Source organism: Stegostoma tigrinum, chromosome 20 (genome assembly GCF_030684315.1).
Source record: "Stegostoma tigrinum isolate sSteTig4 chromosome 20, sSteTig4.hap1, whole genome shotgun sequence".
In the NCBI taxonomy this organism is placed as follows: Eukaryota; Metazoa; Chordata; class Chondrichthyes; order Orectolobiformes; family Stegostomatidae; genus Stegostoma; species Stegostoma tigrinum.
The window spans coordinates 14,744,455-14,772,000 of NC_081373.1; the positions used below are offsets into that span (position 1 = coordinate 14,744,455).

Here is a 27,546-nt window from a genome sequence, read left to right on the forward strand (position 1 = left end):
AGTATCCAGAAACAAGAAGTGCAAAAAAAGATGAGCCAATGTCATTAATTAATGGCCTGGGTGAGGGCGCACGGCATTAATATTCCCAATACAGCTAAATTAGAACATATACCGCAGGGGCCACCAGCAATTCTCGATCCCTAGCCCATCATAAGTAACTTACATTATATAGAATCTTCATCATAGTGAGCTTTCCAAAGGCTCTTCAAAAAACTATTAATAGATTCCAACAGTGAGTTACGTGAGGACATATTTGGGCTCAGGTGACTAATAGGTTGGTTTTAAGGCAAATCTTAAAGGAGGGAAGTCAGGTTGAGAGTTTAGGAAGGGACTATAATCATTGGCAATTCTTTCTTTGTTTACGGGGGCGCTATAGCCGAGTTTACTAATTGCTAGTGTATTAATCCACAGACCCAGATAATGTTCCCAGGACATGAGTCTGAATTCTGCTATGGCAGTTGGTAGAATTTGAATTCAATAACAAATCTGGAATTATGAGTCTGATGATGACCATGAAACTATTATCAATTGTTTGGAAAATAAAGTTCTGATGCACTAATGCCCTTTATGGAAGGAAACCACTGGTCTAACCTAAATTGACTCCAGATCCACGGCAATATTGACTTTTAACTATCTTTGGAGCAATTAAGGATGGAAATAAATACTTGCTTCACCAGTATTGCCCACATTTTGTGTGAATAAAGAAATGGATGGGTGGGCTGTTGCTGCAAACCCACATTTGCGCTCGTTGTCATTCTAAGTTGTTTGTCTGCCTTAAAGGGCATTTAACAGTAGCCCCAGTTCTGTAGCTCTGGAATAATCTACAGGCAAAGACTGGGTAAGGCATTTCTTCCCTTAAGGGCATTAGTGAACTAGATACGTTTTTTGGGTGTATCATGGTCACTTTTGCAAACATTGGTCTTTTGTTTTCAAGTTAATAAAAACTGAATTCCTGCCCACAGCAGGATGTGAACTCACACATTGTGGATTTGGCTCTCTTTAACAACAAAAAAAATGCACTGACATAGTACCTTTACCAAAACAAAACAAATCAAATCACAGCATAGTGATTATCAAATAAAACTTGACAATCAGAAACATTTGAGGATGACAGCAATGGGAGATGGAGAGGCTTGGAAATTTAAGGAGAAAATCCTGGAGCATGGGACCTTGCAACTGAAGGCACAGCCACAAATGGAACAATTAAAATCAGGAGTGTGCAAGGGGTCAGATTTAGAGGAGTGCAGAAATCACACAGGATTGTAGAGCTGGAGGAAATTGCAGAGGTAGGGTGAGGGAATGGAGAAATTTGCAAACAAGGACAAGAATTTTCAAAATTGAGGTATTATACACAGGGAACTAACATAAGCATTTTGGAAACTTTTCTAGATAATTGATTGCGGTGATATTGTGATTAAGGGATAAATAACATTCAGGGCACTAGCTATAACTTCAGTGTTCTTTTGCAAAATACTAGCTATGAAATTTCTTTTGTCATCCTTGATTCAAGGAGAATTCTATCCATCTATCCAGAGCTACAATCACTTGAAAGTCAGCACCTTGGACAGCGCTATGCTCCTTCAGTACTGCAACTGAGTGTCAACTTGGATGATTGAGTTAAGGTCGCTGGCGTGGGGATTGAACCCACAATCATCCAACTCAGAGGCAATTGCCCTGGAGCTAAAGAGAGTCCAGGGACTGTGGTTTGATGATGCTATGTGTGAAGCAGAGGGGAAAGAAGTTTGGGGTTTAGAGCTGATGGACAATCCTGTTTTTGGTAGATTCCCTGAGAAAATAATGAGCTAAAGTAGGAGATGGAGTGATAGTAACCAAATTCAATGCAGAGGACCATTGGTTGATTGGAGGAAGGGGTTGTGTGGAGGGTGGTGATGAGGTCTTGTCAATATGCAGGACTAATGTCCAACAGTTACCTTAGTAATATAAAAATCAGATCTAAGCTATAACCATCTTATGTATCCAAATCTCCTGGAATTTATTCATCCATAAAATAAGTTTCAAAATCTGTACAGCTGTTTTCTAAAGTCCCATATCCCTTAAACTTCCTCAGCTGAACCTCATCCAGAAGTATACGATATCTTGTTGCATTTTTAGAGAAAAACATCTGATTGATCTCCATAAAGGTTTTGTTTCTGGTCTCTGGGATGACAATATAAGCGTAGATAGCGACAATCCAACATACCCCACAAAATACTAGGTAGCAGTAAGCTCCGGCAGACATCTGCAAAAACAGAGAACATGTTTTACAAATTACAGGCTCGTTGGGGGAATGGGGCACTCAAAGAATGGCTCCTGTCCTAGACTATCTTCCCAACTCTCATATCTGGAATATCGGTGTACTGAGTGTTCCTATCTGGGAATGGCTGAAGAGGGTCAGCCTCTTGAGTCATAAAACTGTGAGATCACATGGCTCCAGGACTTGATTCCATCATCCAGACTCTGATCCCCAATGTGCGGTGCCACATTGGGGATCACAGTCTGGATGATGGAAGGAGTAAACAACACATTGTCGAAGGTTGTACATTGAGGGAGCGCCACCCTGCCGGAGGGTCAGCGCTGAGGGAGCGCTACATCGTGCATTTTGGGTATAAAAGCATGTTGTTGTTATTCTATCATTGAAAAACTACAATGTCCTCCTGATAAGTATTTAATATTAACTGACATTACTAACCTGAAGGAATGGGAAGACAAAGCCTACAGTGAAGTTTGATAGCCAGTTGAGAGCCCCTCCAATGATGTAAGCAGCTGGACGATGTGACTGGGTAAACAGCTCAGCAGTCATCAGAAATGGGACTCCCGCTGCACAATGAAAGGGAAGGAGAGGGAGGATAAAGGGGAGATTGAGGTTGGGAAGATAGTGGCAGAGAGGAGAAATTAGAGAGACAGTGAGGGAAAGAGGAGATAGTAAGGAGTGGAAAGAAGAATAAGTGAGAGCAGAAAATAGGAAAGAAAATGAAAGAAAGAGGAAAAACATACAGTAGGAAAAATGCAGGGTACAGAGAAAGAAATTGAGGCGGGGCAGGAGAGGGACTCAGAAATAAAACAGTGACGAAGAAAGTGAACAACAGTGATAGAAGATTGTACAGAATGCAAAAAAAAACAGATGGTGCGCAAGTACAGAACGAGGAAGAAAGAGAGGTTAGAAGGCACAAGAAGTGACAGATGTGGAGAGAGGAAAATATCCTCCAGAAAGTGGGAGGGGGAAGACAAGAAGGGAAAGAAAGAAATTAGTTATGGAGGTTACAAGAGTAATTTGCCACTGACCTATTTGCACTGTCCCTTGAGAAACAAGCAGCAATATTCACACTCTCGAAACCTTCATATTCTGCACTTTTCTAAGTGTCAAGGTCACCAGTACTAAATCCAAAGGGGCATGTGTGACAAACTCTCAATAACCATTCTCTCCGATCAGCCGCCCCATTTGGAGCAGGTGAGGATGAAAGGTGGTTTGAGTTGGCTCTCATCTACTCACTCATGTCTCACACATGACATCTCCTCCTACCACCCCCAGCCCCTAGCCTGACTGCTGCACAGGCCTGGCCTACTGCAAGCAGAAAGGAGAAGATTGAAATGTAAAAATTAAGTGTCATGTGCTGTGTCGTACGTTCCAATGCTTGGCTTGCTCCCCCATTTACTTAAATAGGGATGTTGATAGAGATCTAATCTAATACTCAGAGGATGAGTTTAGGAACAATTTAGCCCAGATTTGCATTATTTTTGCATAATGGCCATGACAGAGCTTAATGTGATAAAATGGATCTGAACTCTGAGATGAGCGCCATTGTTCATTAAGAATAAAAGAGAAGATATATTCATCATTGTTTATATACAATGATCCATGAAAAGTACTAATTAAAGATGTAATTACACTGAATACATTCTCTATTGTAAATGGAATATATTCTTCATGGACAATACCAATAAATCAACTACCTTAAACACCAAGACCCACATTTATCATTCTGATTGCACTCCTGCTAATTCACTCTCATTACTTTTCCACAACCTCATCTCCAGAATCAATTTGGGAGGGTAAAATTTATACAGGGTCCAGTGAGGTGAAGGGTCACAGCAGTGAGGAATTGATTACTCTCTCCTGACTCAAATCCTCCTGGTCCTGCCACTCCTCATGGTCTCCACTTTTCACTGTGTACCAGTGTGGTTGTTTGGATCAATGGAGATGGTGATTGATCCCCACCCTGGAACAAAGTCAAAACTCCAGTCAGGGAGACACCCTATACATTAGAGGTATCATCTGTTGGATAAGACACAAACCTGGAGAACACCAGATTTTAAAGCTCCATCTTGGCAACGATACCTTCAGTTTCTTGGGTCCCAATCCTGGAATTCCCTTCAAAAGCTTTCCGCTTCTCTCTCCTGTGTTAAGATGTTTCTTAAAGCCAAGAGGCCAAGATTAGGTTTGATTCTGTGAAGCACCTTACAATGTTTGACCAGTTAGGTATGTCAACAACATCAACTTTTGCATTTATATAGTACTGTTTAACATCACCAAGCATCAAAAGGTGCTTTTGACAGGAGTTCTTCTAAAACAGCACCTAATCCAGAGCCAGGAGGTGAGAGGACATTTGACTTAAACCTTGATCGAAGGGGAAACAGAACACTCTGCTGAAAATGGTGGAGATAGTAAAATAAGAGATGCTGAAGAGGCCAGAGTTAGAGGAGTGCAATGATCTTGGAGGGTTTGTGGGGCGATGGGCACGTTGGAAACTAGAAGAGCTTAAGGAGAGACAGGGAGGCACAAGGCCAGGGTGGTGATGCGGAGGAGGCAGTTCAAAACAAGAATAGGTATTTTAAAAATAAAGGAATTCCAGAGTTTTGGATTAGTTTAAGATTACAGATGTTGGGGATTGTAAGACCATCCAGGAGAGAATTGGAATAGTTTGAGTCCGAGGCAACAAAATATCAATGGGGGCTTCAGCAACAGATGAGCAGGTCCAAAACTGTATACCTGGTCCAACACAGAATCCAGCAATAATCCCAACGACACAAGCCACACTGGCATAGTGCATCCATGGAGCCTGTCAATATAGTGGAACATGAATGAGAGTCGATAATGTCTTGCTGTTGACCTGTTAACATTCATCAAAAATTGCAAGTTGTACAACAAAAAGAGAAAGAAAAGGCTTTTATTTCTTTTCTGCCTTTTACTACCTCAGAAGATTCCAAAGTGTTTCACAGCCAATGAGGTATTTCTTCGAACAGTAGTCACTGTTGTGATGTAAGAACAAGCAGTCAGTTTGAACAAAGCAAGATTCCACACAGCAATGATGTAATGATCAGATTAGCTATTCTTTTGATGTTGTTCGAGTGAACGATACTGGCTAGGGCAGATAGAGGAAACAGAAACATAGGAGCGGGCCATTTGGCTCTTAAGCCTCCTCCAACATTCTGGATCATGGCTGATCATCTACACAATACCATTTTATCACATTGTCTCCAAATCACCTGATGGCATTTGTAACTAGAAATCTATTGATTTCTTTTTTAAATATACTCGATGACTGAGCTCCACAGCCCTGTGGGGTAGAAAATTCCAAAGAATCACTACCATTATGAATAAAACAAAGTTCCTCTTCATTGCAGTCCTATATGGCTTACTCCATATTCAGAGACTGTATCCCTTGGTTGTATACACTCCCAGGACAGGGCATACTAGCTTTTTGAATCCACCTTGTTGTGCTCTTTGTCGAATTTTGTAATTTTCTATGAGACCACCACTCATTTTCCTAAATCTCAGAGAATATGGACCCAGTCTCTTCAAGCTTTTATCTTGAGACTATCACAGGAATTGATCTGATGGACCTCTGCTGCACACCCTCTCCAGCAAACATATTCCTTCTAAGGCACGAGGACAAGAATTGTACATATGAACCAAGACCTCTATATTCCTGTACTCAACACCTTATAAAAAAGGGCAACATGCCATTTGAATGCCTAATTGCTAGCTGCACCTGTATGTTATGAATGAGGACATCAACTTTGGCCATTAATTCTCTCACCATTTAAGAAGTATTCTGAACCTCCATTCCTCCTGCCAAAGTGAACACTTGTCCACATCATATTGAATGCGCCATGTTCTTGCCCACTCACTCAGTTTGTCCAACATGTCTTGAAACATCATTGTATCATCTTCACAACTTAGATTCCTACCTAGGACCCCAGGGAGAGGTCCTATGATTTTCCTGAAACTGCTGCCTTAGGAACTTTTAACTTCATCAACAAAGACCCACAGAGTTTTGCTTTAACACCTCATCCAGAATATGGCACAAATCCAGCAGTCACTCATTACTGACCTAGGATCAGTGCTGTCACCCTCAGTTACTGACCTTTAATCATTCAGCACGCCCAAGGTACTGATCCTCCGACAGTGCAATGTTCCCTTAGAACTGACCCTCCAGCAGCGTGGCACATCCTTAGCACTGAACCTCAATACTGATCCTCCCTTAGCACTGATGCTGTGACAGTGCAGCACTCCATCAATACTGACCCATAGAGGTCAGAAGTTATGGGTACTGGCAATATTCCGGCAATGGCGCTAAAGATGTGTGCTCCAGAACTTGTGTCACAATAGCCAAGCTATTCTGGTACGGCAAAAACACTGGCTTCTACCTGACAATGTGGAAAATTGCCCATGAATGTTGTGCGCACATAAAGCAGGACAAATCAAACCCAACCAATTGCTGCCCCATTAATCCACTCTTAATCATCAGTGCAATGATGGAAAGTATCATCAACAGTGCTGTTAGGCAGCACTTGTTTAGCAATAACTTGCTCACTGACGCTCAGTTTGGGCATCACCAGACCCAATCAGCTCCTAACCTCATCACAGTCTTGGCTCAAACATGGACAAAAAAAAAGAGTTGAACTCAAAGAATTGGTGAACATGACTGCCCTTGACATCAAGACATCTTTTAATCAACTGTGGCACCAAGGAAAACTGGATTCAATGGGAATCAGGGGGAAAACGTCATTCGTTGGAGTTATATGTGACACAAAGGAAGGTGGTTGTGGTTGTGGAAGTTAATCATAGCCACAGAACATCTCTGCAGGAGTTCCTCCAGGTAGTGTCCCAGGCCTGAAACACCATCATCTGTTCAATCAATGACCTCTTCTCCGTCAATTGGCCAGGCCTGGGAATGTTCATTGAATGCATAATATTCAGCATCATTTGCAAATCCTCAGACACTGAAGCAGCCCATGTCCAAATGCAGCCAGATCCGAATAATATAGCATATTACTAACTAATATCTGCCAGTTCTATTGTGATAAATGTGCTCCAATTTCTGCTTCCCCACCCACGATACTCCTATCTCCCTACCGCTCTGAGCCCTGGTGAAGAAGCAGCCTATCTGAATGTAGAGATCAGATCAGTTAACTCTACCCAGATCAGGGTTTGAAGCTGTGACTTTGCTGGTCAATCTCAAACCGTCAAACAACACTACCAAATGAAAACCAATTGATCAGTGACCCCACTGTAGTGTGTGGAATCTTGCTGTATGCAGGCTACCTGCCATGTTTTGCCTCAAACACAAAAGCAACAATGTTCATAGATCTGTAGAGTGACACAACATGAAGAGAGGCTTTATGACCTGTGACGCTTCTGCCAACTCTGACAGTGCTATAGACACATCCCCACTGCTCCTTCCCTCGAGTCCTGCTGGTATTTATCTACTTTCCTTTTGGAAGTTTCAATTGAGTGTGCTTTGTATGTCCTTTCAGGCAGCATTTTCCACCTTGTGACATCTTGATGTGCAATCACTGTAAATCTGTGCCTACTGTTAACCAAAGTTCAAAATCTATGAGATTGGAGCAAAAAATGGCTTCTCAAACCAGTTTTCCTTTAATGTGACCCCAGACGCCAGCAAAAGCAAAACAGCCATAAAGCCCAACATAGACTTTCTCACTTGATTCCCAAATCCCTCAATTCCCTTGGAACTCAAAAATCTATTGATTTGGAGGTGCTGGTGTTGGACTGGGGTGGACAAGATCATAATTCACCAGGTGACACCAAGTTAGATTCTATAGATTTATTTGAAATCACAAGCTTTCGAAGCAGTGCTCCTTCGTCAGGTGACCTGACAAAGGAGCAGTGTTCCAAAAGCTTGAGGTTTCAAATAACCTTGTTGGACTATAACCTGGTGTTGTGTGACTTCTGACCTCAAAAGTCTATTGATCACGACCTTGAATGTGCTCCAGAACTGACCTTCCACAGATCTTTTGAGGAAGAATTTCAAAGATTTACAAGCATTTGGTGAAGAAATTTCTCCTTACCTGAATCCGAAATGAATGCCTCCGTATCCCGAGACTGTGCTAATTCTAGGCCAGTGCTTTCAAGCTATTTTCCAATGTGACTCCATTTTACCGTTCGAAAATTAATGTGACCCCAGATGCCAGCAAAAACAAAACAGCCATAAAGCAGCATAGAAACATTCAGCATATAATTAAAATTTGAGTATTATAGATCAGTCCACAATACCTCATGTAAATACGAAACTCTAAAGTACTGCGTGGAAAATGTTATTATTTTATGTAATCACGTAGGGGTTTCAGCTAACGTGTCTAATTACATATGTATGTGTCCCTACCCATTCTCCACACACCTGCCAGTCTTCCAACCCGTTCACTCAGCAGTCTCTGTTCCAAATACCCCTGTGCACTTAAAACAACTCCTTTTTCCCAACCACCTGCACGCACAGACTGGCTGGAGTCAGAATCCTGGGAGAAGCAGCTTGTACAACAGACAGACAGGAACAAAAAGACAGAAGGTGCCATTTAGTTTTCCCAACTCGGCCAATTTCTCCCTCACACTGGACACAGTCAATCTCTGCCAGGTCTCTACCCTGGGCCTGTCCTGCACTTGCCACTCGAAATGTTTTCTGTCACACTAGTGCCTCCAGACTGGGAAGTGTCCCATCTGCATTAGCCATCCGCGCTGGGAGGACGGGCAGCTCGCTATTCTGATGTGACCCATCCGACCCAATGTTTGGGAACCTGTTGTTGATCTCAGACCCTTGAACCGGTGGTGGTTTTGGTGGGGCGTGGGGGCAGACAGCCTCTCAACATTTACCCAATCACACCCTCTCAGAATCCTATCTGAACTAAATAAAGCCTCATTTTTCTAGACTTCTGAGAATGTTGACCCATTTTATTCACTTTCTCATCATCAGGCAACCCCCGCATATTCAGCTAAAGAATACAGTCTCTCCTTATTTACTCTATTAACATAAATCTTGAATGTCTCAAATCCTCACCTCCACCTTTTCAGGGGAAAACAATCCTAATTTCTCCACGTTTCCCCACAATTCCCAATCTTCCCTGAACTGCATTTCCCATAGATCAATGCAATGATTCAGCAGAGGCCAAAGCATGTGATTGGCTGTAAAAACCTTTGGAATGCTCTGAGGCTGTAAATGACACTTTGGAATTCAAGTCCTCTCTTTCCTATTCACATGTTTGCTGTGGGCTGTGTTAACGCCAAGTCAGCCCTGGACATACAGCTGTCAGTGTGTTAATTAATGAGGTGAAGAATCTGACTAGATAAACAGAGACGATCTGGAATTACCTCAAAGAGTAATGACGTTGTGATCCCAGCACAGGAGAATCCCATAAAGCTGAATCCACCAATCAGCAATGGACGTCTCCCTACCCTGTCGATGGTTAAACTCTGAATCACAAAGACAGACAAAATGAACCAATCAGACAGTGTCACTGGAAGATAGTGATTCACTCTGTAATTTGGGCAACGGAGCACCTATTTGGTCAGCAGCAAAAGACCTTCTCTATCCCCAAAGTGATGAGCAGCAAGTTCAGTAAGGGTCTAAGCCCGAAACGTCAGCTTTTGTGCTCCTAAGATGTTGCTTGGCCTGCTGTGTTCATCCAGCCCCACACTTTGTTATCTCAGTATAGACTACATTTGGTCAGGACACCTCTCAGCCCCTCCATCATCCTCAACCATTGGCCCCTGTCCCCCAGGTCAACTGCTTTTACCGCCCCCAATTCCATCTCTCAAACCCTCCACCAAACATCTTGCAAACCCCAAACATAACCCATGCCCAATATCTGGTAATCCAGAGACCTCACCAAAAAAAGATCTCTTCAAACGTGCAGATTCCCAACTCTTCAGCTATCAAAGAAAGTGAACGAGAGAGGAGTAGCAGACACTCAGCGTGAGTTACAGGGTGGAAGCTAATCAAAGTGTTCAGTGTAGATTATATATAGAATATAATACCCAGGACTGAGTTACAGACTGGAATCTAATCAAGGTATTGACATGGATTAACAGACCCAGGAGTAAAGTACAGACTGGAATCTAATCAAGGGGCTCAGCATGGATTATATCTAGCCTAACAGATACCCAAGAGTGAGTTTACAGACTGGAACTTAATCAAGAAGTTCAAGGTGGGCTATATGTAGAACAGACATCCTAGAGTGAATAACATAGAGGGATCCAATGGAGGTGTTCAGATGCCTTATTGGTCAAATAGTAGATACCTGGGAGTGCTTTACAGACTGTAATCTAATCAAGGAACTCAGGTGGTTTATATGTAGAACAATTTAGATCCAGGTGTGAATTACAGACTGGAATCCAATTAAGAGGCTGAGAATAGTTATACAGAGAGTAACTGACATCTGGAATTATGTTACAGACTGGAATCTAATAAAGGGATTCAGGTGGTTTACATAGAGAGTGACAGGTACCCAGGCTGAATTACAGCCTGGAATCCAATTGAAGGGTTCAGATGGTTTATATATAGAACAGGAGGTAGCTGGGAGTAGGTTACAGATTAGAATTTAATCAAGGGGTTTGGTGGGGAGGATGAAGTTTACATCTAGAAGAACAGATACCTGGGAGCAAATTACAGACTGGAATCTGATCAGGAGGTTTGGGGGTTTACATTATTGAATAACAGATACCTGAGAGTAAGTTATTGACTCAAATCTAATTGAGTTATATTTATGTTTATATATCGAATAACACATTTCCAAGAGTAAGTTACACATTGGAAGCTAATTGAGATATTTTGGAATTTATATATTAATAATAGACACTGGGAGTGAATGACTGATTGGAATCTAATTGAGGAGTTTGGTGCATTTATATACAAAATATCAAATTGGTGGAGTGAGTTATCAATTTGATGTAATTGAGAGTTTTAGGGGCAAAGGGTTTACAAGTGGAATAACAGATGCTTGGGCAGTGAGTTATCCATGAATATTAGCCATGTTAAACTTGCATTTCACTATCACTTGTCACAAAACTTGATTGATATTAATGATGGAGAAAGTTTACTGAAATCAGAGTTACTTAATGCAGCTCCTTATTCCTTCCTTTCCAATCATTCTGAGTAGGGCTGCTGATGTGATGTGGATTCCTACAGCAAAATCCTGCAAATGTTCCCCTTCAAGTCTGTATCCAAATCCTATTCTGAAAGCTTTCATCATTTCAGACAGCAGATTCCATATCTTGACTTCTTGCATCAAAAACGATTTTCTCTACATTGGGGAAACCAAGCGGAGGCTTGGGGACCGCTTTGCAGAACACCTCCGCTCAGTTCGCAACAAACAACTGCACCTCCCAGTCGCAAACCATTTCCACTCCCCCTCCCATTCTCTTGATGACATGTCCATCATGGGCCTCCTGCACTGCCACAATGATGCCACCCGAAGGTTGCAGGAACAGCAACTCATATTCCGCCTGGGAACCCTGCAGCCATATGGTATCAATGTGGACTTCACCAGTTTCAAAATCTCCCCTTCCCCCACTGCATCCCTAAACCAGCCCAGTTCGTCCCCTCCCCCCACTGCACCACACAACCAGCCCAGCTCTTCCCCCCCACCCACTGCATCCCAAAACCAGTCCAACCTGTCTCTGCCTCCCTAACCGGTTCTTCCTCTCACCCATCCCTTCCTCCCACCCCAAGCCGCACCCCCAGCTACCTACTAACCTCATCCCACCTCCTTGACCTGTCCGTCTTCCCTGGACTGACCTATCCCCTCCCTACCTCCCCACCCACACCTTCTCCACCTATCTTCTTTACTCTCCATCTTCGGTCCGCCTCCCCCTCTCTCCCTATTTATTCCAGTTCCCTCCCCCCATCCCCCTCTCTGATGAAGGGTCTAGGCCCGAAACGTCAGCTTTTGTGCTCCTGAGATGCTGCTTGGCCTGCTGTGTTCATCCAGCCTCACATTTTATTATCTTGGTTTCTCCATTGCCACCTGCTTCTTCTTTCAATTATATTAAGTCCGTGTCCTCTGTTTACTGAGTCTGCTGCTAGTAGAAACAGTTTCTTCCCATGATTTTGATCACATCCTCTAAATCTGCTCTTAACCTCTCTGCTCTAAGGAGAACAATCTTTGTCTCTCGAGGTAACCAAGCATTGCTCGCTCCATTCCAGTGAATGTCCCAAATCTTGCACAAGCCTCCTGGTGTCCATGTGAAACGAATTCCACCAACGGGTAGTGAAGGTAAACGAGGATAGTACAGTTTAACAAATGGTTGTAATTTTATAACCAATCCTTCCAGTTCCAGTGGGTAACATTGTCTCTCCCACTCAGGACCTATATCGATGACAGCACTGTGATTTTCTGTGAGTAACTATGTGCAGCTGGGGTTAAAGTTCTTGCTGTAGTTCTAGGAGGGTCTTATAACTGCCAGCACATCAGAACTGGATCTTAGCCCGGTCTGCGAGAGCAGATTCATTCTCAAATCTACACCATCTTCTGTTTATTAAAGGCAAAAAGCACCAAGCAATTTCACTCCTGGGACTAAAAACCACCAGCATTAGTCTCTTTAATTGTCAAAAACCTTATTCAGCGTTATATAGCGTGGGTCATGCTCCACTTAAAACAGGACAGAGCAGCTCACAGAATAAATTCTGCTGTTAGTTGAAGTAATGAACAGTGAGACACAGAATCCTCTTCTCGCACATCAGTTCCTGCCCATACATTGTGTGCTGTTGTGCGAAAGAACAAATATACCAGCCAAGAACTTTGAGAGAAAGATAAAGATGGTTAGGAAGAGGGAGACAGAAAGGGGAACAGAGAGAGAGCTGGGAAAAAGGAAGAGGTAGGAATAATGTGTGTTGGCGGTGGGTGGGGAGGGGCGGGGTTATGGACCAGAACAAACCCCCTCAAAAGATATCAGGAGATTACCTAGACCCCTCACTTTTTCTTACTTTAAAGATAGGTGTAAAGTGCTGCATTGCAGATGCAATTTGATTGGTCAAACTACTCTATGTTAAGCAAAACACATTTTATTTTTACACCACATTTAAAATATGGACAAAGTTAAAAAATAGAAAGGAAGAACTGGCTTAACTGTGACTTGATCAAACTGCTTAACAAAATAATAGATATATTAACTACTACTAATTAATTGTTCCAATATTGGAAGATGCCATAAATATATCATTGGCAAAGGAAAATTCCGTAAAACAGATTGTCCCATGTGCAATTCTATGGAACAGGGAGAGAATCTCAGCTTTTAGCTGCAACAGAGAGAGGACTAAGAGCTTCCATATCCAGATTCAAGACACCAGCAACCGCAGAAGGCAAAACCTAAAAATCCTGGTTCTATGGGAGGTTAACCCTACCCATTCAGGCTACTTCTATTGTTCCAACACTTAAAAAAAAGCCCCAAGGGCTCATGAGTTACTTTACTCTATTGGCTTTGAACAGACTACTCAGTACCTCTGTTGTAACCTTTCTTCGGTTTAAAAAAAAGCACAAAGTATGCCTCTAAAAGTCATAGTTTTGTCACACTTCTCCCTTTAAAAAGATGAACCATCAATCTTCGCTAACAGCTTCATTTTAAAAACCCTTTAGTTTTACACTCTTAGTACACAAAGCACAAACATTGCATTGACTCTGAGCATGCAAACAGTCCATCTCAATACATTTTATTCTCACCACCAAACTCCACCATCTTCTTTCATCAAAGCCACAACATGTTGGCAATTGCGTTTTCTCATCCACCACGTGTGTAATTTTCAAATTGAATGGCTGCAATAATAAGCTCCACCTAAACAGTCTGGAATTTTTATCCTTAAATTTTTTCCAGAGCTTTTAAGGGGTAATGATCAGTATATATACTTATCCCAGATAAATTACTGGCAAATATAAATGTTGAAATAGTGCAACGCCAACACCAAACTCAAGGCCTCTTTAATTATGGAATACTTCTGTTGACGATTATTCAACTTGCTGGGAAAATACTCTATAGGTCTTTCTATCTTCTCGTCATCTTCCTGCAAGGGAACAGCACTGACACTCGCATTGATGACCAACTTGAATGGTTTGTGTAATTAGATGTGGCTAATGCTGGGGCAGTGGTTAACACAGCTCAAAGGCTGTCAAATGCCTTTTGTCAGTCCTCTGTCCACTGAAATTTTCTGCATTTCTTCAACAAGTCAATCAGTGGCGCAACCACATTGCTAAAATTCAGTATGAACTTCCGATAAAAACCACAAAGTTCCAGGAATTGTAGTACTGCCCTCTTTGTCGATGGTACGGAAAACTCCCCAGGAACATTTGCTTTCACATTCCGTGGGGCTATCTTTCCAAGTCCACTCCACACGGCCCAGAAATGCGACTTGGGCTTTTGCAAACTCACTTTTAATCAATTTTATCATCAAGCCTGCCTTCTGAAGTCAATCGAACAATTCCGATAGATGCTCCAAATGTTCCTTTCATGTGTGACTAAAAATCACCAGATTGTCAATGTACACCACACAATTGGGTAATCTCGAAACGACTTTAATGGTTAGTCTGTGGAAACTGGCTGCCGTGTTTTTCATACCAAATTGCATGACTTTAAACTGGTATAGCACATTCTGCGTCACAAAGACCAAAATGTTCTTCACTCTTTCAGATGACAGTATCTGCCCATATCTTCTGAGTAAGTCCAACCTTGAAATGCAACTTAAAAGTAACAGTACTTAAAAGTAACTTTACTTGTCAAATCTTCTCAATACAGTCTTGCAAGCGTGGAAAATGATATGAATCAGGTTTTGTAATGCACTGACGTTGCAAAAGTCCACACTTCATCTTTAGGTACCATTTGGTTGTGGTACCATCACAATGGGTGAGCTCCATTTGCTGCAATTTGATTCTATTGTCTTTGAGTGTGTATTCAGTCTCTTTTTGAACCAGTGCCAACTTCGGAGGGTTATGTCGATAAAGATGTTGCTCACTTGGAACAGCATTTCCTGTATCTACATCATGCATAATCAGATTAGTACTTCCCATCTTATATTCTATCTCCCAATGTAATTGTAGTGACTTCTTCAGGTCATTTCAATTTTCCTCTAGAAGATAACTCAATAATTTATTCCAATTTTTGAGAACCTCCTCATTGTCCAATGCAATTTGAGGTATGTCCAATTCAGAATCATCTGAACTTGGTTCTTCACTCTGTGCTGTAACCAGTAATATTCTTTCTCTTTCCTTCCCTATCAAAATATGTTTTCAGTATTTTCACATGACACACTCTGTGAGATTTTTTTCTATCTGGTATTGTTATCAAATAATTCACATCATTTAATTGCTTTTTGATACAACTGCTTTAGTTTTTATTCTTTCTGTTGTAATTCAGCTAATTTTTCTGAACTAAAATATCCACTTTGTTCTCCACCTGTTCTTGATTTTTTTTTTCCTAAACATTTGATCAAACACAGTTTCTGATAATTGTACTTCAACTTCCACATCTATATTTGTTGCTTTCTCCTCCTGCTTTCAACCTGTGTCTTTGTGACCTTGTTACCACACAGTCAGGAAAAATCCCGGGATTTACTTGCTCTGTTGCACCTCAGTTCCCTGATTCTCCACTAGCCTTTCAACCACAATAGGCACCACTCCCACCTGTGACCAAGCTATATCATTACCAAGGATAAATTGTATTTCCAGAACCAAGAATTTCTCTATTACTCCTACTACTACTTTTCACTCCAACCTCACTTAATATAATACAACACTGCGCTTCTCACTATGAATTCCACGTTTTACCACTTTTCCTGGCAATATTCTTTCTGAATTACACATTTCCTCATCTCTCACCATCAAAGGTTTACTCGCTCCTGTATCTTAATTAAAATATTGATTTCTTTACCTGGTCCTCCTGGCAAACATGAGTAAACCTGACCCTTGCAATTAAATTCTTTAAAACGATCTGGCAATTTCTTCTCAACCAGCCTCTGATCAGGTTGTACATTCTGGTGCAGCTCCATTGTGCTTTCCTCTACCACTTCAACAAAACTCACTGGTTCATCCTGTGTTCCCACATCCATCTTCCCAGTGCTTTTTCTAAACACTGCAACTTCATGTGGCCTACTTTATTACAGTACCTGAACTTTTTAACTTCTCCTTTCCCCTCAGGGGTTTCCTTTTTACTCTGCGGTAAACTATCCTTACTTTCTTCAATGAGATCTCCTTTTCCCTTACCACCTCAGGATTTCTCTTTTCCCCAGCTTCTATCCCTCACAGATTGAAACTGGTGTCGAAAGCCAGATTTGATTTATGAACCAACTTAATCATCTACCATTTTTGCCACTAACCTTGCAGTCTTAACTCCCTGCTCTTCCACATGAGTTCTCACTACATCAGGAAGTGAATTTTTGAACTCCTCCAAAATAATGGTCGAAGAGTGTCATAAGTTTGATCTGCGTTCAATGCCCGTATCCACTACCACAATTACTTTGTTTGACAAATTCAAACTCAATATACATCTGACCATGTTCCCTTCTTAGATTCCTGAAATGTTGTCTGTTGGCTTCTGGTACTAGCTCTTGTGCACTTAAAATGGCTTTTCTCAGCATATCATACTCCACGGATATCTTCTCTGATAGTGATGTAAATATCTCTCTACCAACTTTGTTTGAATTAAGAATATCCACATGGTCACTGGCCACTTCATTTGTTTAGCCACTTCCTCTAATGGAATGAAAAAAGTCTTCAATGTCCTTCTTGTTGAAATTAGGCAATACTTGGACGTTTTTAAACAGACCTCCCTGCCAGGCCTTTAGCTATGATGGGATTACTCTCCATCACTGTCCTCATCGCTACTCCTACTTTTCACCTCTTCTTTTGCCATTTTAAGTTGACTTTGAGTTTTTGAGGGTCTCAGTCTAAGAATACGGTGGTAAGCCATTCAGGACTGAGACGGGGATGAATTTCTTCACTCTGAGAGTTGAGAACCTGTGGAATTCTCTCTCCCAGGAAGCTGTTGGGGCCAGTTTGTTAGATATATTCAAGATGGAGCCGGACGTGGCCCTTGTGGCTAAAAGGATCAAGGGGTATGGAGAGAAAGCAGTAGTGGGATACTGAGATTGCATGATCATATTGAATGGTGGTGCAGTCTCGAAGGGCCGAATGGCCTATTCCTGCACCTGTTTTCTATGTTTCTATGTTTTCAGTTCCAACCTTCAAAGTTCAAAAATTCTCTTTCTCCCTTGCTTCTGCCAGTGCTATCTTTTCCTTTCCTTTATTCTCTGCTTTTAATCGTAATTCAAATCATTTCATTTTCTTTTCTCTTTGCTTTTGTTCTGTCAGGACCATTCTTTCTTTTTCCCTTTCCACTGCCTCCAATTTAAGCTGTTTCATGTGCAATTGAACTTCAGCAATCTCTAATGATTCTGTTTGCATTCCTGGCGATCGTAAATGTAGAGCTATTGCTGCAATTGTTTCCCCTTTCCTCACAGACACAGGCAATTTGTTCGTCAATTCTGAAAGCTTTGCCTTGCTCACTTTCTGTAAAAATCCCCTAGTGATTTCTAACACCCCCAGGAAACTCTTGGCAACTGAAAGACCCATTACTGCACGAGGCATGCCCTGTTTAAAACAAATAAATGCAACACCCAAAGTAGTAAAGACCAATGCTCACCACTCACTGCCTTTGAATCCAATAATCCGAAACCAAGCTTGGAATTAAAGATTTTGATTCCAACGAGAACCCCAATTTGTTATGGGCCAGACCAAACCCCTCAAAACTTGTTAAGGAGATAGTGTGGACCCTAACTTTTCAGAGGTACATTTAACGCATTACATTCCAGATGCAATTCGATTGGTCAAACTATTCAACATTAAGCAAAACACACTTTGTTTTTTATACTTCAGTCAAAATATAAGCAAAATAAACATAAAAGAATTGGTGTAACTGTAACTCTACAAAATGCTTAACAAAATAACAGCTACTAATTAACTATTCCAACAATGGTAGCATCCTATAAACATATCCTTTGCAAAGAATATTCAGTAAAACAGATTGTCTCACATGCCATTCGAGCTGCACGAAGAAAATTCCATCTTTTCGCTGTAACAGAGAGAAGTGTAAGAAATTCCACACCCAACTTCAAGATTCTAGCTACTGAGTAAAACTAAAAATCCTGGTTCTGTGGGAGCTTGGCCCCATCCATTCAGCCTGCTCCTATTGTTCCAACTTTAAAACAATTCCCCAAGGCCTTACAAGCTGTTTCCTCTTGGTTTTGAGCAGACTGCTCAGTTCCTCTGCCTCAACCTTCATTGAAAAAAGGACAAAATACACCTCTTAAATCCATAGCATCATCACAGAACTGAAGGACACACGGAGATTGAGAAAGAGACAGAAATGGACAGATATCAAGAGTTGGAGGCAGAGAAACAGAAAGGAACAGAGAGAAAGACTGACAGACAGAGAAATGGGAAGAAAGAATAAGGGCCAAAGAAAGGAGGGAATGAGTGAAACTGATACAAGGGGATAGACAGAAAATAATTAAAAAAGGCAAGAGAAAGAATGAAACTGGGGAAAAGAAACCAGAGGTAGAAAATGATAAAAAGAAAAGAAACAAAAGGGAAAATAGAGGAAGACAAAGAAAGGAAGAGGGAGATATAGAAGGAGAAAAGAAAGATGGAGACATGGAAAGTGAGGGAGAAAAAAAAATCTGGACAAAAGAGAGGGAGAACAGAAATACTGACATATACATTACATAAATATATATTGAAGACGGGGGTGGGGGGGTTGTTCGAGAGAAACACAGGATCTCAATGAGTCCAGCTAGTTGCTTTAGTAATGTCCAAGCTGATGAGGATTATGATGAGGAGTGGGTAACATCAGCAGGATTCTGGTTTTCACACAACACTCTAACCCAGGATCTCCCAGGCCCAGATTCAATCTTATTGCTACTAGAAAGTGCTACCACCAAACCTTGACCAATTCTCAAACGGACCTTAGTGAGAGCAGAAGAATTTGGGCTTAGTTTCTGTCAGCTGAGTGTCTTGAGGTAACTACTTGGTGCCTTTAATAATTTCCAAACCAGACCGCTGAGAATTTGAACCATCTCCAGCATAATCTCCAGTCCCACAACCTTCCACCACCATCACTATTCCTATCGGCATATTCAAATCCCTCTGGAGCTGCTTGCTATCTCTGAAATCTCCTCCAGCCTAACAATCCTTTGAGACATCTACACTCCTCTCATTCTTGTCTCTTGCCCATTCCCAGTTCTATCATTCTGCTGTTGGCAGCCATGCGTTCAGCTGGCTGGGCCCCACACTCTGGAACTCCCTCCTTCAACCTCGCTGCCACTGTCTCCTGTGAAGATCTTTAAAATCCACCTTTCTGATAATGCATATGGTCTGTTGTCCTCACATGTGTTTAAAAAAAAGTGAATACTCAGTAGTTAAGACAGGCTAAATCAGAGAGGAAAGGCACAGAAAGACAGACAGAGACAAAGTTAGCCTTTCTGGTCAATGACCTGTTGTCAGAACCTCTCTGGTTAGTGGTCATTGATCACTGGCTTTGACCTCAGGAGCATACTCCTTTTGAAGTTGTGAAAACTGGGAATTCAGATTCACAAAATCTTTTCTGGAGATTTTCCTCCCACAAATGGATAGGTGATGATAACTGTGATAGGTTAGAGATCAGTCAGCTGTGAAGGCAGAGAGCACAAGGGTGTAGCCAAGTTGTCCAGACGAGTTGATCCTGTAGGGTCTGGGTGAGATTGTGAGGGCTTCTGATCAAAATTTGGAAAGTGGAGGAGTTCAGGCCATGGGGGTCTGATTGAAGGGATGGAGATGTATGAAGCTGGTCTGATGGTGGGTATGGAGGGGCATGGTGTTTCATACCAGTTGGTGGAACCAATTGATGGTTGGGGGAGAATCAGATGGGAGTGAGGGAACAGACAGATTATGGCAGTGGGATTTTATAACTTGGGTTTGGGAGAAACACACCTGGTCTTCTTGGCCCACAAGCAGTGTCACAAAGAAACTCATGTCAGATCAAACCCTCTTGCCTTCCTTTAACTGCTGAATTTCCTGAAGCTAGCAATATCAGGCTGGCCTTGATTAAAAATAAAATCACTGGAAAAATGAACTGCAAACTTGCTGAAATATTTGAAAAACCAAGTTGTCTCTTGTGAACCAATTGGTCTTGAGCCTGAGATGCAGAGGGATCTAGGTGTTTATGTGCATGAGTTACAAAAGCATAATGTGCAGATACAGCAAGTAAACAGGAAGGCTAATGGGATACTATTGTTTATTAGGAGAGGAATTTAACATAAAAATAAGGGTATTATGACTTTTTTATATTTGGCATTGGTGAGACCCCACTTCAATACTATGTGCAGTTTTGGTCTCCTTATTTAAGGAAGGATGTAAATGTGTTGGAGGTATTTCAAAGGTGATTTATCAGATTGATACTTGGAATGAGAAAGTTGTTTATGAGGAAATGTTGGACATGCTGGGCTAATTTCCACTGGAGTTTAGAGGAGTGAGGGATGACTTAATTGAAGTATATAAGCTCTTGACATATTGGATGACAAGAGGATGTTTCTTCTTGTGAGTGAGTCCAGGACTATGGCGTACAGTTTTGAAATTAAAGGGTTGCCCTTTTAGGACACAGATGAGGGGAATATTTTTCTCCCAGAGGTTTGTGTGACTTTTAACTCTCTGCCTCAGAAGATGCTGGATGTGGAGGTCATTTGAGTATTTTTTTAAGCAGAGATGGATAGATTCTTGTTAGGCAGGGAATCAAGGATTATCAGGAGCAGATGGTGATGAGGAAAGCACAAGTAGATCAGCCATAATCTTATTAGATGATGGAGCAGGCCTGAAGGGCCGAAAGGCGAATTTCTGCTGCTGATTTTTATGTTTGAGATGTGGGTGTCACTGGCTGGCCAGCATTTATTTCCCATCCTTAGTTGTCCTGAGAAGGTGGAGGCTGCCTTCTTGAACCTCTGCAGTCCATCTTCTGTGCGTTTATCAACAATGCCATTCGGGAAGCAATTCTAAGATTTTGACTCAGCAACAGTGAAGGTACAGTGATATATTTCCGAGTCAGGATTATGAGTGGCTTTGAGGAGATCTTGAAGGTGGTGGTGTTCCCATGTATCTGCTGCCCTTGTCTTTCTGAATGGAAGCGGTCATGGGCTTGGAAGGTGCTGTTGAAAGATCTTTGAATTTCTGCAGTGCATCGTGTAGATAGTACACACTGCTGCTACTGAGCATTGGTGGTGGAGGGAGTGGACACTTATAGATGTGGTCCTGACAAGCAAGCTGCTTTGTCCTGGATGGTGTCAAGTGATGTTGGAGCTATGCCCATCCATGCAAGTAGGGGGTATTCTATCACACTCCCGACTTGTGCCTTGTAGATGATGGACAGGCTTTGGGGAGTTAGGAGGTGAATTACTCATCACAGTATTCCTAAGCCTCTGACCTGCTCTTGCAGCCGATGTGTTTATGTGGTGAGCCCAGCTGAATTTCTGGTCAATGGTAATCCCCAGGTTGTTGATAGTGGGGGATTCAGTGATGGTAACACCATTGAATGTCAAGGGGTGGTGGTTAGATTGGAGATGGTTATAGCCTGACATTTGTACAGCACAAATATTACTTTAGCCCAAGCCTGGATATTGTCCAGACCTTGTTGCATTTGAACATAGACTGCTTCAGCATCTGAGGATTCACAAATGATGCTGAGCATTGTACAATCATCGGCTAACATTTCCACTTCTGACCTATGATAGAGGGAAGGTCATTGTTGAAGCAGCTGAAGATGATTGGGCTCAGGTCACTACCTTGCGGAAATTCTGCAGACATGTAAGGGAGCTGAGATGACTGACCTCCAACAACCACCACCATCTTCCTATCTGCCAGACCCAGATGTCACTCCAATCAGCAGTGAGTTTGCCCCGGATACCCATTCATTCCAGTTCTGCTAGGACTCCTTGGCTGAATGCAGCCTTGATGTTAAAGGCTGTCACTCTCACTTCACCTCTGGAATTCAGCTCTCCTGTCTATGTCTGAACCAGGGCCGTAATGAGGTCAGGAGCTGAGTGGTCCTGGCAGAACCCAAAAGGGGGAGTTACTGAGCAGGTCATTGCTGAGCAGGTGCTGCTTGATAGCTTCCATCACTTCACTGAGAATCAAGAGTGGACTGATGAGGTGGTAATTGACTGGGTTGAATTCGTCTTGCTTTTTATGTTTAGAACAAACCTTAGCATTCTTTCACATTATTGGGTAGATGCCAGTGTTGTAGCTGCACCGGAAGAGCTTGGCTAGGGGAGCGGCAAGTTCAGGAGCACAAATCTTCGGTACTATTGCCAGAATGTTGTCAGGGCTCATGGATTTGCACAACCCAGTGCCTACAACCGTTTATTAATATCATGTTGAGTGAATCACATTGGCTGAAGACTGGTATCTGTAATGCAGGTGATCAAAGAATCGTAGAATCCCTACAGTGTGAACACAAGCCGTTCTGGGACAAGAAGTCCACGTGGTCTCTCTTAAGAGAATCCCATCCAGACTCACCCGCCCCTGCCTCCTCCCCCTCAATCTTTCTCTGTAGCCCTGCATTTCCCATGGCTAATCCATCCAGCCTACACATCCCTGGACACTATGGGCAACTGAGATTGGCCAATCCACCTAACCCACACATCTTTGGATTGTGGGAGGAATCCCACGCTGATACAGGGAAAACGTGCAAACTCCACACGGACAGTCGCCCGAGGGTGGAATCAAGCCTGGGTTCCTGGCGCTGTGAGGCAGAAGTGCTAACCACTGAGCCACACCTGCTGCCCTGGAGGATGCCAAGATGAAGCATCTACTTGGCACTTGTGGCTGATGATTACTGTGAATACTTCAGCCTTATCTTTTGCAGTGATTGGAACCAGGCTGATATTGTTGACTACGAGATCCTTGACTGGAGTTGTTAACCTGGTCCGATCAGGAAGGCCTGGCTAACCAACATAAACAGGGGATTTAGAATCTCCTCAGTTCAAAGGACTGACTTTGAGCTGGCTGGCCACAGCCACTGTACTGTGCACAAGTAAATAAAGGGCGACTTGGTGATGGGATACCGCCCTCTGTGCAGTCAATTCAACTTTGCACTAATGTGTTGAGTTCTTCTAACATTGAGGAAGGGGAATATTTGTGGAGCCTTGTCTAACTTCCATTGAAACATGAACTGGCTAGGTTCGAGGTGGTTTGGATGTCCATTTTATATTTTGCATTTTAGCTTCCCATCTGAACCAAACCCATGAACCCATGTTTGTGGCTTTCCCATTTAATTCTGTTCCTATTTTTATGTGGCGTCTGACCTGCTGAGTATTTTCAGCATTTTCTGCTGTTCTTCCAGGGTTACAGTCTCTGCAGAAATTTATCACAAATGTCTCTGTGTCTGGCTTGTTGTTCGAAGATTGTTGGTAGAGTAGGAAATAAGCTGTAACCTACCCCAATCAGTCCAGCAACAACTTCAATTGCACCAGTCCCCACAGTAGTGTACTGGATATATTGCATTGGGATCCCAGATTTTTCAAATATTCTGTTCGTATAGAACCAGATCTGAAAGGCAAACAGATTGGTTTTTGCAAACAGATCAGTTTGTAGCTCAAACTAATCATGAAACACGTCATTGACAGAAACCGTTCTCTTAATCTAGTATATTCTCACATGAAGCTCATCATTGCATAGTGTCAGCAGTCACTCAGTGGTAATACAGTAACACTTCTTTCACAGAGTCAGATGGTGAGAGTTCAAGGCATGTTTATAGACTTAAGCACAAAATCCCTGCAGATATTCCCAGTGTAGTAGTGAGGGAATGCTGCACTGTCAGGAGGGTCAGTGCTGAGGGGGTGCCGCACTGTCAGAGGGTCAGTACGGAGGGAGTGCTGCACTGTCAGGAGGGTCAGTGCTGAGGGGGTGCTGCACTGTCAGAGGGTCAGTACTGAGGGAGTGCTGCACTGTCGGGGCGGTCAGTACTGAGGGAGTGCTGCACTGTCAGAGGGTCAGTACTGAGGGAGTGCCGCACTGTCAGAGGGTTCAGTGCTGAGGGCGTGCTGCACTGTCAGAGGGTCAGTGCTGAGGGCGTGCTGCACTGTCAGAGGGTCAGTGCTGAGGGAGTGCTGCACTGTCAGAGGGTCAGTGCTGAGGGAGTGCTGCACTGTCAGAGGGTTCAGTGCTGAGGGCGTGCTGCACTGTCAGAGGGTCAGTACTGAGGGAGTGCCGCACTGTCAGAGGGTCAGTACTGAGGGAGTGCTGCACTGTCGGGGCGGTCAGTACTGAGGGAGTGCCGCACTGTCAGAGAGTCAGTACTGAGGGAGTGCTGCACTGTCAGAGGGTCAGTACTGAGGGAGTGCTGCACTGTCAGAGGGGTCAGTGCTGAGGGCGTGCCACACTGTCAGTGGGGTCAGTGCTGAGGGAGTGCTGCATTGAAAGAGGACAGGATGTTAAACTGAAGCCTCATCTGTCAGTTCAAATAGATGAGAAGGCTCCATGACCTAATCTGAAGAACAGGGGTGTTCTTTCTGATGTTTTGATGACATTTGTCACTCAACCAATGTCATTAAAGAGTTATTCTGGTCTTTATCTCATTGCTGTTTGCTGAACTGGTAGCTGTGTTTTTTACATTACAACAGTGGCTATACTTCTAAAGTATGTCATTGGCTGTGAAGTGTTTTGGGATGTTCTGCATACATAAATGTGAACAGAGAAGCAAGCCTTTTTTGATGAAGGGTCTAGGCCTGAAACGTCAGCTTTTGTGCTCCTGAGATGCTGCTTGGCCTGCTGTGTTCATCCAGCTCCTCACTTTGTTATCTCGGATTCTCCAGCATCTGCAGTTCCCATTATCTCTCTCTCAAGCCTTTCTCTCCTTTGGCCTCTCCGCTCTTTGACAAACCCAATTTCTCCCCTTTTCCGACCTCACTCACCGCATCTATTCCTGAAAGCTGCATCCCAATGTTGATCACAATGACTGAAATGAGCTGCCATCGGACTGAGCAATCGGCTATTAGCTGGAAAACTGAGATGGTCTCCAAGGAAGTCAATGATCTCTGCTCTTCCTGCATCTCCTCGATCTCTGCCTGTATGTTGGTGCTGTACCTGTTCCGATACCACGTCAGTGCTGGTGGAGTGAATGGGAAAACAAAGAAATGAGAAATCATCTGATTATTCAATATGGCTGCTGACCCAGTCCCTTATATCTCAACCATTCTTCCAATTCTCTGCTGCCAATTAGAGCTACCCACCATCTGAGGCACAAGCTAACTTGTCTCTGGTGCACAAGAGACAAATGAGCATAATGGTGCAAAAAGACACCCTCCCAGAAAGACCCTCTTCCATATCACCTCTAGCTCCCAAATCGCCATCATTCATCTCAGTGGGGTGTTAGATAGGTCCATGGGACCAAGCAGATTGACAAAGCAGAGTCAATTGGCTGAATGGCGTCCTCCTACTCCATTTCTTATGACCTTATGACCCTGGGCAGATGACTATTTCATTAGCAAGCTGTGTTAGTAAGAGCTGAGACTGTTATTTAACTATCTCTCTTGCTCACTGACACATGGTCACAGGGATATGCAATTGAACCATTGCTCTGCAGAAGAAGAACAGGAACTGCTTGTTCAGCCAGTTTAGTCCCGGGGGTGTGGAAAAGGCTGCCTGATTGAACATGGATTCATTTTGGCCACCTGGGCAAGATTAAAACCCAGGCTCTAAATGTGATTCTGGAACAATCCGGCGGTGACCTGGCCCACTGCTGGCAGCTATCCCTCACCAACACGAGGGGAAAAGCAGAATTATCAAACAGCAGCTGAAGCAGGCACAGACAGAGTCCCGAGTTGTATAGCCAGCCAGCAATCATACTTTCTTAATTCATTAGAGGGATGTGGGCCGTGCTGGCTGGGCTCTTTATGATCTGGAGGAGGTGGTTGTGAGCTACTATCTTGAACAATTGCAGGTTTTAGGGAGTAAGAGGCACCCACAATGCCTTTCAGGGGCAGAGTGGGGGCAACAGTCCTAGAGTTTTGAGCCAGCAACACTGAGATAGGGCAATATATTACCATGTCAAGATAGTGGAGGAGAACTTACAGGTGGTGTATATTCCAATGTACACTCTGCATTTGTCTTTCGAGACGGTAGTGGTTATGAGTTTGGATAGTGGCGTTGCGGTTGCCTCGGTGAATTTCCACACTGCATCTTATAGATACTATATAATGCTGATATTGAGTGTCAGTGGTGGAGGAAGTGAATACTGAAGGTGTTAGATGAAGTGCCAGTCAAGTAGGCTGCCACGTCCTGAATGATGTCAAACTGCCTGAGTGTTGTTGGAGCTGCATGCATCCAGGAATATTCTGTCACACTCCTGACTTGTATCTTATGGTTGGGGGACAAGCTTTTAGGAGTCACAAGGACAGATACTCACTGCAGAATACCTAGCCTCTGACCTGCGGTTACAACCACAGGATTATTATGGCTGGACCAGCTCAGTTGCTAGTCACCGATGAATCCCCAGGATGTTGACAGTGGGGAATTCAGTGATGGCAATGCCATTAAATATCAAGGGGCGATGGTTAGATTCTCTCTTGATGCAGATAGTAATTGCCAGGTACTTGTGTGGTGCTAGTGTTAAAAGCAAGGCCTTAAGTGCTCACAGCATGGAATGGGAACAGCCGAGAGTGGAAACACTAGGAGTTGAGCTAAGTGTGAGAGTTGCAGGCAAGGAGGCATTGGTGGATCCTGTTCTAGTCATTTTTGAGAGGGGTTGCTTTGTGGTCGAGTTGCTGCTGGTCAGATCCAAGTGTGTGCCTAGGTAATCCTGACATTGTCAAAAAGGTTCTGATGAAGAGTCACTGGGGTCAAACCGTTAACTCTGATTTCTTCCTACAGATGCTTCCAGACCTGCTGCGATTCTTCAGCAATTTTTGCTTTTGTTTCAGATCTCCAGAATCCTACAGTTCTGTGTTTTATTTTAGATTACGTATTGTGTTGGAACACAGTTCTGCTGCTGCTGATGCCCCCAGCACCTCATGATGCCCAGTTTTGAGTTGCTAGATCTGTTCAAAGTTTGTCCCATTTAGCACAGTGATAGTACCACACCAAATGATGGAGGGTTTTTTCAAGGTGAAGACTGATAATTTTATCAGTTACATTATGGATGTCACTTTTGTCAAATACTCTTAAGTAATTTTCTACTTTCATCCGCGACTGACAATGCTGAGTGTTTCTGTCACACTGAAAGTAGGAAAGACTGAGCTCCACGATGTGCTT

At 42.9% G+C, this 27,546-nt stretch overlaps 1 protein-coding gene across 1 annotated transcript in view; it reads right to left on the bottom strand.

Moving 5' to 3' along the window:
• Window positions 1-1,993: 1,993 nt before the first annotated feature.
• Window positions 1,994-27,546, bottom strand: part of LOC125461735 (solute carrier family 2, facilitated glucose transporter member 5-like) — a 63,236-nt gene continuing 37,683 nt past the window's right edge. Inside the window, exons 7-12 of the mRNA XM_048550834.2 lie at window positions 25,209-25,402; window positions 23,734-23,844; window positions 9,602-9,703; window positions 4,988-5,057; window positions 2,690-2,817; window positions 1,994-2,239 (exon numbers count right to left, since the gene is read on the bottom strand). Coding sequence (XP_048406791.2) covers window positions 1,994-2,239; window positions 2,690-2,817; window positions 4,988-5,057; window positions 9,602-9,703; window positions 23,734-23,844; window positions 25,209-25,402 — 851 coding nt within the window. The remainder of the gene's footprint in view (window positions 2,240-2,689; window positions 2,818-4,987; window positions 5,058-9,601; window positions 9,704-23,733; window positions 23,845-25,208; window positions 25,403-27,546) is intronic.